At 42.0% G+C, this 15,393-nt stretch overlaps 1 protein-coding gene across 2 annotated transcripts in view; it reads left to right on the top strand.

Annotated features, from left to right (window-relative positions):
• Positions 1-15,393, top strand: part of LOC146008105 (embryonic polyadenylate-binding protein) — a 155,314-nt gene that overhangs the window by 24,464 nt on the left and 115,457 nt on the right. The window contains exon 2 of one of the 2 annotated variants that reach the window (XM_083147042.1): positions 8,152-8,262. The exons of the other annotated variant lie outside the window; for it this stretch is intronic. Within the exon in view, the coding sequence (XP_083003168.1) occupies positions 8,223-8,262 (40 nt within the window). The 5' untranslated portion in view covers positions 8,152-8,222. The remainder of the gene's footprint in view (positions 1-8,151; positions 8,263-15,393) is intronic. 2 annotated transcript variants of the gene reach the window in all.

The raw sequence follows: 15,393 nt of genomic DNA, 5'->3' as shown, positions 1-15,393 counted from the left end.
CATCTCAGTTAAATCTGTGCGGAGGGTTTTTTACCTCCAGAAAAAGCAGACTTTATGGTCTTTTGTTCAGTTGGTACTGGAGAAGTGGTTGCAGACAGTCCATTTTTTTGCATCCTTGTGGCCTTTTCCATGGTGATTAAGTTAGCCAGTTTACACACCAAAAGCTTCAACTAAACCTACTGTCCCAGTGGTTCTCATGTTTACTTATCAAAGTTTGTCCTCCTCTTGCCTCCAAATTGTTACTCCCTTCTGTGGTCACCCATTATTAATCTTGGATTGGACCATAGTGACCATAAAAGCCAGCCTATGGGCTGGGGATGGGGTCTTGCTATCACCAGGAGGCTCTCCACAATAAACCTTCTGGAACTATGGTCAATATTCAAATGCACTAACGACAGTGTTCTATCACTTGGGCTGTCTAGTACATTTACAGTCAACAATTCCCAATTAGTAATCTGGAATGCTTTGTTAATCAGAAATGGAACCAAAAAGCCCAATTGGATACAATGAATATATTAAGTTAATTTTAATAATCGCACATAAAAAAGATAAAAGCATGAGAACACTTAACATGTCTCACCTAATTTCACTGTTGATGCATAATTCGTAAGTCTCTTGTTATGTAGATTTGTTAAAGCACATTAAAGGTGCTCTTTGCTGACAGTTTCAATGAAATTAGTTTAAATGAAGAGTAAAAATGTTCCTATTTAGAAAGCCTCTTTTTTATAAGCAGTATGTGCTATGCTTGACCTATCCTAACGGTAATGGAGTCCTTTACTGACAAGTGTATAAACCTCCAGACACTTGGCACTTGCAGTGTATGATAGTTATGGGCCCCACATACAGCACAATTTTCAGGCATTTTCTGAGCGATTTTACTAAATCACTCTGAAAATGCATGTAAATCGCTGTGTATATAGCCCACACAGCGATTTACATGCGCGCACCCGCCGTTCTGAATCTGTCCAAGATTCAGAACGGACCGGCTATACAATTCAGAGCAGTCGCTCAGAAAGCTCCTCATCTCCCGCATATGTGGCCGCGGGCAGATAAGCAGGGCTGTTCTGAACGACTGAAGCCCTGCCCGCATGACACCGCCGCTGCACCTGAGATGACGCTGGAGTCCGGACACCACCGTCGCCGCCGCCAATCCCGATGACAACAGGCACCGCCGAGGCGATGACGTCACACCGCCGGAGACCGCCGCCCCTCCTGATGACGCCGCGGGACAGAGATTCTCCGGAGTTGGTAAGTTTTTTTTTTTTCTTCCCACTGTGCCACCAATGTTCACGATTATACTGTAATGACATGGCAGGGTGGCCATCATACACAGGTTACAGCTGCCAGCACACAATGCACAATATTCATTATTTTTACTTCATTACTATTTTTAACCGTGACAATATTTTTATATTTGTGGAGGGGGGGGGGGGGGATGATGCAGTTTGCTAAAGAATCTGAACTCCACTTTGAACTATTATTTAAATTTATAACCCTGATTACTAATATAAAGCTGCTTTTACATTCTACACTTATTATTCTACAATTATTTATGACCTTTTTTAGACCTATTGACTGTTGAACTATTATCTGTATTACAAATTAAGGAAGTGATAGGGGAAAATATGGACAATGGGCAATATAGAAAATATGGACAGTGCACAGTAATCTCTCGGCTCAGAAACGTTGGGTTTAAGCACCACAGTCTGGTCTCTTATTATTTCCGAGTGCCACCGTCATCACCAGCAATCGCATATGCAACACTGTTTATAGGCATCCGCGGCTGTGACAGTCGTGACAGATTTGAAATCTCCCGTGCTGAATCTCCCATTATGTATCTCTGACACAGATCTCTCTGTATGTGGCTCATTGTCTGAAATGAGCCACAAGAGTGAAATCTCTTGTGCTGAATCTCCCATTATGTATCTCTGGCACACATCTCTGCGTATGTAGGGCCCTTTAGTCTTAAAATCACGGTTATGACCCAGCACCCAGCGTGTCTTTATTGGATGTGCCTTTGATCTCTGAACAGCACTTAGCAGGAGCCTAATGCTTTGGCTGCAGAGCAGATGTTTTGCAGGAAGACCAAGTGTCAGCTGCTGGAGTGTATTGTGTGGCACTCCAGATGTAGCTTAAAGATGTGGGTTCAGCAAGTGGTAATGCATGTGCTACTTGATCCTTTTTTTATTTTTTTATTATTATTCAATTTTATTACATAAAACTAGTTACAATTACAGTATGTTATACATTGATTTAAAAAAGTGTCATCGCGCCAATAAAGATTAAATCCGTCACAATTTTAAACAGACTATTTCTTGGTCCACCTCTTTCACATGCATATTACATCCAAATAGAAAACCGTACATAATAAATCCACCGTGTAATACATAAAAATACATAACTACCGTATATACTTGAGTATAAGTCGACCCGAATATAAGCCGAGGCACCTAATTTTGCAACAACAAAACTGGGCAAACTTATTAACACAAGTGGGACCCTCACTCGAGTATAAGCCGAGGGGGGCTTTTTCCACATAAAAAATGTTCTGAAAAAGTAGGCTTATACTCGAGTATATATGGTATATCTAGTTTACTGAGGAATGGTGAAAGAGCGACTCAAACCATCTGTTCCATATTTTATAAAATTTGTCTTCCACTGTTAAAAGATATTTAAGTACATATCTCATGCCCAGCAACCTTGTTGAATAGAGATATCCATGCTTCTGCTGTGGGACCGATGAGCCCATCCATACCTTTGCGAGTGTGCACAGATTAATAATATAGTGTTGTGTAGATTTGTCTAGTGTCCTCCTCAAAAACAGCTAGTAAGCACACCTGAGGGGTGAAGACTTCTGCAGGTACACCTTTTGAAACAATTCTTGGTACTTGTTTCCTAGCACGGCGCCCATCGCATACCATACTTAGTGGTGTGCGATGCGATATTCATTTTAAATTAACAGGAGTGCTTGTACAATGAAATATCGCATAGCATTGCATGACAGCAAATGGCATGCAATGCGATTTTTAATTGTACAAGCACCCTGATGGGTGCTTACAATGTTAAATGCACCCCCATTGTCAACGCCACCCCCACTATTAACGCCAACCGGAAGCGTAGAGAGCCCGTGAGGGGCGGCGGTACGCGTCCTCTGACCTTTTTCATACCATTGGCCGTATGGTGCTGTTCACAACAGGTGGCAGGCTCAGGGATGTTTGGGGCGGCTTGGGAGATCTCGCCCGAACTCCCGAGTCCCCCCAAGCCGCGCTGAACATGGGAGGAGAGGAATAATAGGAAAAGTATAGAGGAAAGCGAATAGGGACAAAAGAAGAGAGAAAGGGAGGGGGGAAGGAGAGACGAGTGGGGAGGGGTCGGGTGGGACCCGACTGGTCTATCTAAACTCAATATGATGTCAAAATAAATAAAAATTTGGTGGGTCAAAGCCTCAGTTCCTATAAAAAAGCTGGGGGTACATTAAAATGACTTGTCCAGGGTTCCCATATCTTAATACATTTTTTGGAGGAACATTTCAATATGCTGGTGATATACTCCATCGAGTGGATATGCCAGATCTTAGCGATTACCTCAGTCAGAGGAGGAATTGTTGAAGATTTCCAATGACTCGCTATACAGGTCCTGGCCGCAAAAACCATGTGATTAAACAATTTGTTTTGGGCCCGAGGTGCGTCCGGGACATCCATCGAGAAAAAAAAAAAAACAGCCTTAAAAGGAACGTTGAGAGATAAAATAGAATTAGCTAGAGCTAACAATTCTTGCCATAAAGGAACCAAAACTGGGCAATCCCACCAAATATGAAAGAAAGTGCCATCCGAGGCCTTGCATCTCCAGCATAGGGGTGATATCTCTGAATTCATTTTATTAAGCCTAGTTGGGACAAAGTACCACCTATAAAGAAGTTTGTATGCATACTCCTTCAGCCTTACACAAGGGGTGTTTTTGTTAGTATGTCTACAAATGTAGGAAAGGTGGCAGTTTGAGAGATGTCGTTAAGGTGAAAATTAAGATTATCAAATAGGGATGAGGGGGCTGGGAGAAGGTGCGAGCTTAAATAATCTATTAGCTGTGTCCCAGATATCTAGAGAGTGAGAAATTATCGATTGGATTCTTATTAATATTGGGCGGATAGTTCTAGATACCCATAAGAGGGAGGAAATGGAGTGAAGTTTGAGAGCTTGAGATTCAATTCTGACCCAGACCCTCTCAGAGCTGGGCTTGTTCCAAAGGACACACTGGGCCAGTCCCGCCGCCAATTAATATGATTTGAAGTTTGGGACCCCCAGGCCACCGCTGGAATAGCATCTTTGCATGACTACATGGCTCACTCTAGGCTTTTTTTCCCATATAAAGTCCATAATATTTTGCTGCGAAAGGGGGGGATGCGAACCGGCAAAGTTTGAAAATAATAAAGTAATCTTGGTAGAAGGTTTATCTTCATAGCATAAACTCTACTGATCCAAGAGATGTGATACGCACCCCAATCAACTAAATCCTTTTGTAAGCGAGCAATTAATTTAGGATAATTAGCTCAGTAGAGTTGGTGATAATTTTTAGTAATGGCAATACCCAGATAAGTGAGCTGCCGTCTATTCCAGCGGAAGTCATGGGATGACGCCAGCGCGTCCTTTACATGTTGAGGTATGTAAAAGTCCAAGACCTCAGTTATAGCGGGGTTGATTTTATAGCCAGACCGTGCCCCAAAGATCTCTATCTCTCGAAAAAGGTGGGGAAGGTAGTTAGCTGGATCGGAAATAGTTAATAAGACATCAGCCGCATACAGGGCTATTTTATGTTCTACTTCCCCTATCTTGATATCTCTGATGTTCGGGTTGGCCCATGCAGCAAGAGGTTCGATCGAGAGGGCAAAAATTAGAGGGGAGAGGGGGCACCCCTGATGAGTCCCGTTAGTAGTAAAGAACGGAGATGAAGCTATCCCGTTGGCCAACACAGCAGCACGAGGTTTTTGGTAAAGGGCCGAGATTCCTTGAAGAAATCTGTTGGAAATGCAAACTGAATGGAGTGGATGAAACCTAAAGGGCCACTGGTTTAGTATTACTACTATGTTGGCCAAGGTGGTCAGCGCGTGTTTTTTTTATGTTGCCCATGGGGCATCTTTTTATTAAATATACTTTATTATATATATATATATATATATATATATATATATATATATATATACACTGCAGATAGGATCAAACGTTTTCGATGTATTACATACACATCTTCATCAGGATAGTGCACAAAACAAATGAACATACCTTTTAACAAAAATCCCCCACACCACGTGAAGTCACACATTTGGTGCCGGCTCCAGACTCACGCGCCCACTGATGGCGAGCTTGTCCAACTCCGGTTTTCAGGGTGTCAGTCTGAAGAAAATAAAAATGCAAAAAAATTAACCAACAAGATAAATGGCAATGTATATACATAGTACGGCATATAAGCGGTAGTAATATCAACTGATTTGCAACAAAACACAGGTAAAGTAAGATTGGAGGTATGGATACACACTATCCAATGTGTCCTCCAATAATGGCAAAAAATGTCAAAGTATAAGATGATACAGAAGAAGCAACTTTGAAGCAAACAATATAAGAGGCAGCCTAGTTAAAGGAAACAATGTAGACTGGCAGATTCATTCAAGCTCCTTGGTGACAGGCTACCCAATCTATGAATCCATCTGGATTCTCTCTGTAACAAACGCAAGGATCTGTCACCTCCACAAATGGAGGCAGGCTCATGATCTATGATGGTATAGCAGAGCATAGATAGATTGTGTTTACTTTTTACAAAGTGGCGAGCTACAGGTTGGTCGCTGTTGCCACTGGCAATTGCAGCACGTATGGTGGATTTGTGTCCCGCAATCCACTCACGTAAGGTGCGGTCGGTCTTGCCGACATATCCTAGTCCACACGGGCATGTTATAATGTATACAATGTACTTAGTGGTACATGTAACGTGGTGTTTAATGGAAATGCGTTGTCCCGTCTGTGGATGGGGGAAATCTTTGCCTGTGTTAAGTGCTCTGCAGACAGAGCAGCCAAGGCAGCGATAGCAGCCTTTGTGATATTGCAGAAAGGAATTTTGTTCTGACTGCACAGCGGAAACCGCTGATGTCAGTCTTCATAACCCAATCACGTAGGTTTTTACCTCTTCTGTAACAGGGCATAATTCTAGTCTCATGTAATCTGAGGTCAGGATCAGAACCTACAATGGGCCAGAGATTTTTAGATATTTTGTTAATTGTGCCACTGGTGGTATAATGGTTTACCCATTACTCATTGAGTGTCTTTTTGTTTGATGCAGTAAGCGCCTGCTCTCTACTGAGTTTGAGTGCTTTCTCCTTGGCAATGCAAAGTTGGTCAGGGTGATAGCCTCGTAGAATAGTCATTAAGCATCCTATCAATGTGTGTTATCGCTGCTTCTCTGTTAGAGCATATTCACACTGCCCGTAGGAACTGTGAGTAGGGAAGGGAACATTTAAGTTTCTCCGGATGAAAACTAGTGGCGTGTAGTGTGGTATTACGGTCCGTAGGTTTACGGAATAACTCAGTACAGATATTATGATTGTGGATGCTGACTTGCACATCAAGATAGTTGACAGATTTGGGACTGATGTTATAGGTAAATTGGACAGGATGTCCAGTATCATTGTGTGCTGTAATAAATTTCTCAAGAGCGTTTTGACCCCCTGACCACATTACAAAGAGATCGTCTATGTAGCGTACATAAAATTCAGTATTGGCAGTAAACACAGGGTTATTAAACATGATACCATCTTCCACCGGGTTGGGATCATTTGGTCTATTGCATTATGGTAGAAAGTCATTAGGTCGAATCCATTAGGTCGACATGCTAAAAGGTCGACATGATTCTAGGTCGACATGGGAAAAGGTCGACATGATTCTAGGTCGAAAGGTCATTAGTTCGACAGGTCATTAGTTCGACAAGGTCATTAGTTCGACATTGTCTATGTCGACATTCACAAGGTAGACATGGGGTTTTTCACTGTTTTTTTACCTGAATGTCAACACAGTCGACATGGACACAGTTTAAAGTGCACTGCATCCCCTCGCATCGCTCGCTGCGCTCGCTATGCGTCGGGCACGGTGCCTCGCTACGCTCGGCACACTATTTTATTCTCCCACCACGCCCTAGTGGATGGTAGGGCATGAAATACCGCCTGTCGGCACATGTTGGCTCAAAAAACAGTGAAAAACTCCATGTCGACCTTGTGAATGTCGACATAGACAATGTCGAACTAATGACCTTGTCGAACTAATGACCTGTCGAACTAATGACCTTTCGAACTAGAATCATGTCGACCTTTTCCCATGTCGACCTAGAGTCATGTCGACCTTTTAGCATGTCGACCTAATGGATTCGACCTAATGACTTTCTACCATAATGCAGTAGACCAAATGACCGCATCCCCTTCCACCATATACATGTAGGCGTTGGCGTACGATGGGGCCACATTCGACCCCATCGCACAGCCAGACACCTGCAGGTAAAACACACCATTGAATAGAAATAATTGCATGTAAGCACCATTTCTAATAAGTCCAACACAAGACCCACATTAGGTCCAATGTACCACGGGTTACCATCAATCAATCGTCGGACTGCCGCAAGTCCCTCCATATTGGGGATAACGTATATAAGCTCGATATATCGAGACTGCAAAGTAAAGTATTGTCATGTACCCCTGGGATGGCATTCAGTTTTTTAAGGAATGATGTAGTGTCAAGCAGATGGCGAGGGTGGTTCACTATACTGGGCTGAAGGATGGTGTCAAGATAGGTGGATACCTTTTTGGAATAGGCCCCCTCTGGCTGAGATTATGCGTCGGCCCGGGGGACATTCAAGGGATTTATGTATCTTTGGTAAAGAGTATATCACAGGGACCATCGGATTCTTAGTGGTAGTGGTCTTCTGTATCGTCTTATACTTTGACATTTTTTTGCCATTATTGGAGGACACATTGGATAGTGTGTATCCATACCTCCAATCTTACTTTACCTGTGTTTTGTTGCAAATCAGTTGATATTACTACCGCTTATATGCCGTACTATGTATATACATTGCCGTTTATCTTGTTGGTTCATTTTTTTGCATTTTTATTTTCTTCAGACTGACACCCTGAAAACCGGAGTTGGACAAGCGCGTCATCAGTGGACGCGTGAGTCTGGAGCCTGCACCGAATGGGTGATTTCACGTGGTGTTGGGAATTTTTGTTAAAAGGTATGTTCATTTGTTTTGTGCACTATCCTGATGAAGATGTGTATGTAATACATCGAAAACGAAAACGTTTGATCCTATCTGCAGTCTTGTCTATTATTGCCTCTGGGTGCCGCCGCTTTGCTCATGTACACGGCAGACCTACACTTGGTCTCCCAGGATTGGCACCAGAGCACAGTATACGAAGTATACGGTGTGCTATCCCTCTCGCAGTCTATATATATCTATCTCTATGTATAAAAATATGCAAAGACACTGGCACTCAGCTCCAGAAATAGACTTTTGCCCGGTGCCTTCAGTAAAGGTACAAACGATGCTGCCCCATATATAAAATAGTGGAAGACTTCGTCACTCTGGACTTGCTGGATAATAAACAACTCCTGCTGTGTTCATTTGGAATCAGTGATAATATCTGGATGGTGCCATGCTATGCGGTGACTGTTATCCATGCTGTTAACTTCTTTCTGAGATGTATGTGAGCTTTTATACCCTTTTAGTAAAGATTGCTATAGGATTGCACATTTTGTGAGCTCCTTGTTTTTTTTTTCATAAAATATATATAGATAGATAAGATATATATATATATATATATATATATATATATATATATATATATATATATATATATATATATATAAACAATAAACAATATGGACCTCGTCTTGCGCTAAAGAGTTTAGATATTAGCTGCTACTCCGATAAGGCTCCCCTGTTAGTGAGAGTCTGGCAACAAGTACAAGAAAAAGAGTTTATCGGAGAGCGCTGGACTTAGTACCACCTAGTCACTCTTGTAATAATTTACTGAATAAGACACCAATCACATTTATATTGACAATTCTTTGTCCCTTTCCCGAATAATACGTGGAATCCGTTCAAGATAAAAGTTCTTTATTGAAACCCAACGCGTTTCGTCAGAACGACTTCTTCAGGGGTATGACAAAAAAGTTTAATTGTTAGGCCTATTCAGCAACTAGTAATTCATTCAGGACAATGGTAAAATCAGTAAGGCGAAAAATTGGAGGAAGCCAGGCTGGCTTAGTATATTAGGTATTTTTAGAGCTTTTTCTGTGGGGATGAAGTCCTTGAGAGTAGGGCTCACAGGACCCCTAAAATGATGAATCTAGGGGAAGCCAATTTGGCTCAGTGTGCTGTATAACTCCAGTGGGGATCAGATCCTAGACAATTGGGCTCATGGGGTCGCTAGGGTGATGACTTATCGGGGAAAGCCCATCTAGCTTGGTATATTGAACGGTTAGGATGAGATCCTAGGATATAGGGTTCACCATGCCAATATGGTGAAAGAATTGGGGAAGGCCACACCGGCCTGGTATATTAGAGATTCCCGTAAGGATGCAATCCTCAAATACAGGGCTCACAGGGCCGTATTTCTACGGATATACTGTACAGATCCCGAAAGAAAAATAGAGAGATCCGGATTAGAGTATCGCCTCTCAAATAGTCACCTCCAGCTAAAGAGATGTCCCCGCGGTGACGACTGCCAGTAGGTACGGGTCGGTGACTGCTGCACCTGCGAAGAGCGGAGAGAGTTTGACACAACTACAGTATTTACTGTATTGATATGCTGTATATATTTTGTTCACATATTGTTTATTTACTCCAAATTCCCGTGCCTACATGCCGATGACGGGATGACTACAGGGTTAAGCTCCGGTGTTAATGCTGGTATAGCGTTGTGGGGTTGCCAAGGCAGCGTACATGACGCTGCCAGATAGCGCCTTGGACGCACCTGATGACGTCACCGGTCTACGTCTGAGACGCGGGAACAAGGAGTGAACTGCACATTTGGGATTGGTGTATGAGGGTATATAAGGTAATAATTTGATTTTGTATTATCCTGACGAAATTTCCCTAAAGAGAAATGAAACGTTAAAACTATTCTTATGTCGACCATCTTCATTTGGGACAAAGAGTCGAGAGTGCTGCACATTACTGCTGTATATCCTCCATATTTGGAAGTGAGGGCACCAGACCAAGTACTTCACAGTAACGCAGTGCCGGGTCACATGCCTACGTATATTGGAACAGCCTATTGACACATGGACTGAACCAGACCAAGGCACGCAGTTTTCTATGATTGATTGCTTCCAGGACCAATTGCTTACTGTGTGAGCGGTTTTATTTTGCACTATTCACTGTGGGTGTTTATTTGTGGATATTCAGCATCTACTCGGAATCTACTGCATTATCAATTACTTGATGGCTGAATCCAACGTGGACACTAATGAACATTTCAACCCGCTACTGGTTCCTCTGCAAGAATTTTTTAGCTATTTGGAATCTGACGCAATCAATTCTGCGCAAAAAAACACGATCTGAACTGGTGGAAGCACGCACCCCGGAATCAATGTACTTTGATTTACTACGGCTAAAAAAGGAGATTGATTTCAACTTTCATGCAATAACTTTGAGTGACTATTTCCGTTCAAAAAAGATCCCGAGGGGGCTAAGAATACGCAACTGCCCGACTATTGGGAGGACTGACCCGGCATTTTGTCGAAAATGGATCTCGATCCTGAATAAGTGTTCGTCAGACCTTATTCTCCTAATTATTGAACAATCCAACAAAGAGGTGATTGTTGTAAAGGAAAAGATCAACAAATTTGAACGTGAATATTTACCTGTCCTTTCCACTGACAAAGAGACTGCTTGGTTGGAAAAACTGGAATCACAATTAACAGTATATAAGCAAGACCTGATAAAATTTAAGAAAGAGAAGCTTCTTAAAGTGGAGAGAGACTATGATAATCATTTGGTGTACCGATGGCTATCAGGTTCCAACAATGACACTAACAGACGTCCATTCTTTCGGCGCCAGAGGGCGCAAAAAACTACATTTGATACAGACACCTCAACTGAAGGTCCCAGCTCTACAAGTGAGGGGGAGAGTAAGCGCAATCGGCGTAGGGGCCCCTCCATCCCTTTAGGGGTACTCACACGCAAGAAAAGCAAAGGAGACCTACCAGACGTGGAGGACAAAACGACCGGCAGAGGGAGAAAACCACCAGCAGGTCAGAAGAAATAATATTCAATTTATCAAGCTATGAATTAAGTAAAAATGAATTAAGTGTGTTAGCCAAAGGCTTATCGTTTGTCCCATCTGAGCAATTTGATGACCTGAGATGGGATATTGAGAAGCAACAGTTACACCGCAAGCTTAAATTGAAAGAACATTTCTTTAATAAACCTGCTTTGCCCCCCATTAATGTTACCACTGAGGTTAAACTGCCAGAGAAATTGAAACAATTTAAACCTCCTTCAAAATTTGATCCACTCTCCAATAATGCCTCTATAAAAACTTTTATGAAAATGATCGATAGAGATGTCAAAAAGAATGTGTTGTCGTCTCTTAAGGTGCCCATACACGTTACAATTATTGTATACAATATTGTATACAATATCGCATCTCATCCGATCTCGGTTTTGCGATGACATCAGATGAGATGAGATCTAGTACAAAAAGTATGTGCAGCACGTACTTTTTGTACTAGATCTCATCTCATCGCAAAACCGAGATCGGATGAGATGCGATATTGTATACAATAATTGTAACGTGTATGGGCACCATTAAACTACCGTCTAATCCACGGGTGTCAAACACAAGGCCCGCGGGCCAAATCCGGCCCGCCAGACCTCGTCATGTGGCCCGCGCAGCTGCCGCCAGCCTTCACCTTTTATTCTCGCTTCTTTTTTTGACACAAGAAAGCCGCCTCTTCAGCGCATGCGCGGCAGCCTACAAGCCAGAGAACGTCTGCCCTCTAGCGGCACCGGCCGTTCTACACAGGAAACCTCCACTTTTATATTGAGCGCATGCCATCCTGTGATGTGACAGATCCAACGGCTGCCTGAACCCTACTCTTCTGTACTGTAAGTAGATATGATGTACAGTATGTGGGGGGGAGGGGGTCTGCTTATTATTCTGCTTAAAAGTCTGATTATAATTAATTTGAGAATATAATTCCAGTAGGAAGGTTGCACACTGCTGATATCATCCGCAAGAAAACTTTATTGCAGACTGCTCAGACAGAAGAGCATGGTATTTGGTCTGAGCAGTCTCCAATAAAGTATCTTGTGGACAATATCAGCGATGTTTGACCCTCCTTTTCTGACTTGCATCATCTGCTACTAAAATGTGAATGGGCTTTGCGTTGGTCTGCACCTGCCCTTCACAGCACTGCAATGGTTACATACCATGGCAGGTGGAGCGGTAAACTTTGGATATACTGACCACTTCCATGTCACTTTACAGTGGTATAGGGACCATAAACTACAATCAAATACCTCATTATTCTGACTATGTTTCTGCTTTCAGAGCTAGTTATTACTTACATTATTACAAAAAACAGTAATAATTGAATGCAGTGACAATAATTTATGATAATAAAGAGTGGACACATAGTCCTACAGATACAACCGGCCCTTTGAGGGTGATCAAACTGCTGATGCGGCCCCCAATGAATTTGAGTTTGACACCCCTGGTCTAATCTCTCGATAGATGAAAGGAAAGCGCTCCAAGATTTAAGATCTAATGACTCTCTTATTGTCCGCCCGGCGGATAAGGGGGGAGCTATTGTTTTACAGGACATTGGGGACTATAAGGAGGAAATTTATCGCCAACTTGAAGAACCTGGTGTGTATGCTAAATTAAATGGGGATCCAACAATTGCATTTACTAAGGAACTGAAAGAACTGTTAATTTTAGCTAAAGATGCACACCTAATTACTACTGAGACATTTGACATCATAATACCTCCTTATCTGTTGGTCCCCCTTATCTACACGTTACCCAAGATCCATAAGGGGTTAAACCCCCCCCCCCCCAACCATCTTCAGTGCTTTTGGACTCTATATTGCAGCCCTTAGTTCAAAAACATCCCCATTTCTTGCTTGATACTACTGCACTACTTAATAAATTATGTTTGTTGAATTGCATTCTTGACTGTGTGGCTGATGACCGCTGACTTTACCAGCTTGTATACGGTAATACCACATCAAGCTGGTATACAGGCAGTACGCAAATTACTACTATCATGTGAGATCTTTGATGGGATGCAGGTGGACATCTTGTTGTTACTGTTGGAAGTGATACTAACTAAAAATTATTTTATATTTGATGGTCGCTTCTATCTCCAGACACGGGGCTGTGCCATGGGATCTTCGGTGGCACCGGCCTATGCCAACTGCTTCATGTTTGAGATAGAAGACACATTATTTTTCTCTAAAGAGTCAGTATCTGGTAAAATCCTGTTTTATACCAGGTTTATTGATGATTTAATTATGATTTGGGGAGGCACAGATGTTGAATTTATGGAATCGATTGCAGAACACAATTTAAGTGACAACCCAGTAAAACTCACATACAAGATGGACCGTACTACGGTTGACTTCTTGGATGTGAGAATTACTAATTTAATGGGTAAACTGCATACTACTGTCTTCACCAAGGAAACAGATAAAAATTCTTTTTTGCATAGTTCCAGCTGCCATCCCAAAAATTTCAAGTTTAGTCTGCCTTATTTCCAAATGTTGCGACTACATAGAATCAATGATGACATTAAAGTAGCGTCCATTCAAATGGACACATTGATTACACGATTTTTACAAAGGGGATACACTAAATCAAAATTATTGGAAACAAAACAAAAGGTTTTAAACATGCCTAGAGAGGATCTCTTAAAGAAAAAAAAAACCCAAATCCCTGGTAAATAAGATGCCGTGGGTTAATCAGTATCATTGTCAATCCAATATTGTCATGAAAAATACCCGCAAGCACTGGCCAATAATTCAGGCTGATAGAGATATTGAGAAAGAAAAACCAACCAAGGTTGGTGTGGAGCGCCTGCCAGGAGTGGTTTTAATCAAGACAGCAGCTGCTTGAGGGGGTAGTCAGCTCCCACACAGAGAAAAAGCTAAATAAATAGAAAATAAAGCAGTGCTGGTATTACAATGTAACAAAATTTATTATACACAATAAAAACAATAATAATAAAACATTAAAATGAACCATATGGTATAAAGGAAATTTGAATGGACCCAAGGTTATAGTCACCAGTTTTAGATGGTAATGAGACCTGCTCTGATCTGGGGGGGGGGGGGGGGGGGGGGGAGATAGTCTTTATAGGCCACTTGATGTTATCCTGAAGTTGTATTTTCGGACTACAACCGATGGCATAGATGGAATTAGCCTAATCGGGATTCCCACTGCTCTGAGTGGTCAGGTGTCCAACAAGAATTTTTGGCTTGAGACTTCCAAGATGGTGGGCATCCGATCAGATGATTGGGCAGGTAGGACAGTCCTTGATGAAAAGGTGAGGGTCCTTGAAGCAATATGGGTCCAAACAATTGTATCACCAACGCGTTTCGCAGTGCTGTGACTGCTTTGTCACTTCGACAAAGCAGTCACAGCACTGCGAAACGCGTTGGTGATACAATTGTTTGGACCCATATTGCATCAAGGACTGTCCTACCTGCCCAATCATCTGATCGGATGCCCACCATCTTGGAAGTCTCAAGCCAAAAATTCTTGTTGGACACCTGACTACTTACAACAGTGGGACTCCCGATTGGGCTAATTCCATCTATGCCATTGGTTGCAGTCCGAAAATACAACTTCAGGATACCATCAAGTGGCCTATAAAGACTATCCTCCCCCCCCCCCCCCGGATCAGAGCAGGTCTCATTACCATCTAAAACTGGTGACTATAACCTTGGGTTCATTCAAATTTACTTTATACCATATGGTTCATTTTAATGTTTTATTATTATTGTTTTTATTGTGTATAATAAATTTTGTTACATTGTAATACCAGCGCTGCTTTATTTTCTATTGATAGAGATATTGGCTTGTCCAATACTGAAATAATGCCATGCTACTCTAGACCTAGAAACCTACGTGACTTATTAGTAAAACCAGACGTAACTAAAAAGAAATCTGCTAACCCCCTAAATTTTCTATCACAGCAGCGTCCAGGATGTTTTAGATATCCTTGCACTACGTGCAAGTATCTCCTAACAGGTGACAAATTTGTACACAATGGGATCACCTATTTGATTAAGGAACACTTCACATGTGAATCTTCATATGTTATATACCAAGTAGTCTGTCCGTGTGGGTTG

This window comes from Crinia signifera, chromosome 6 (genome assembly GCF_055691185.1).
Source record: "Crinia signifera chromosome 6, ASM5569118v1, whole genome shotgun sequence".
Taxonomy (NCBI): Eukaryota; Metazoa; Chordata; class Amphibia; order Anura; family Myobatrachidae; genus Crinia; species Crinia signifera.
Note: the sequence above shows the minus strand (reverse complement) of the source record. Positions and strands in the feature narration are given on the sequence as shown.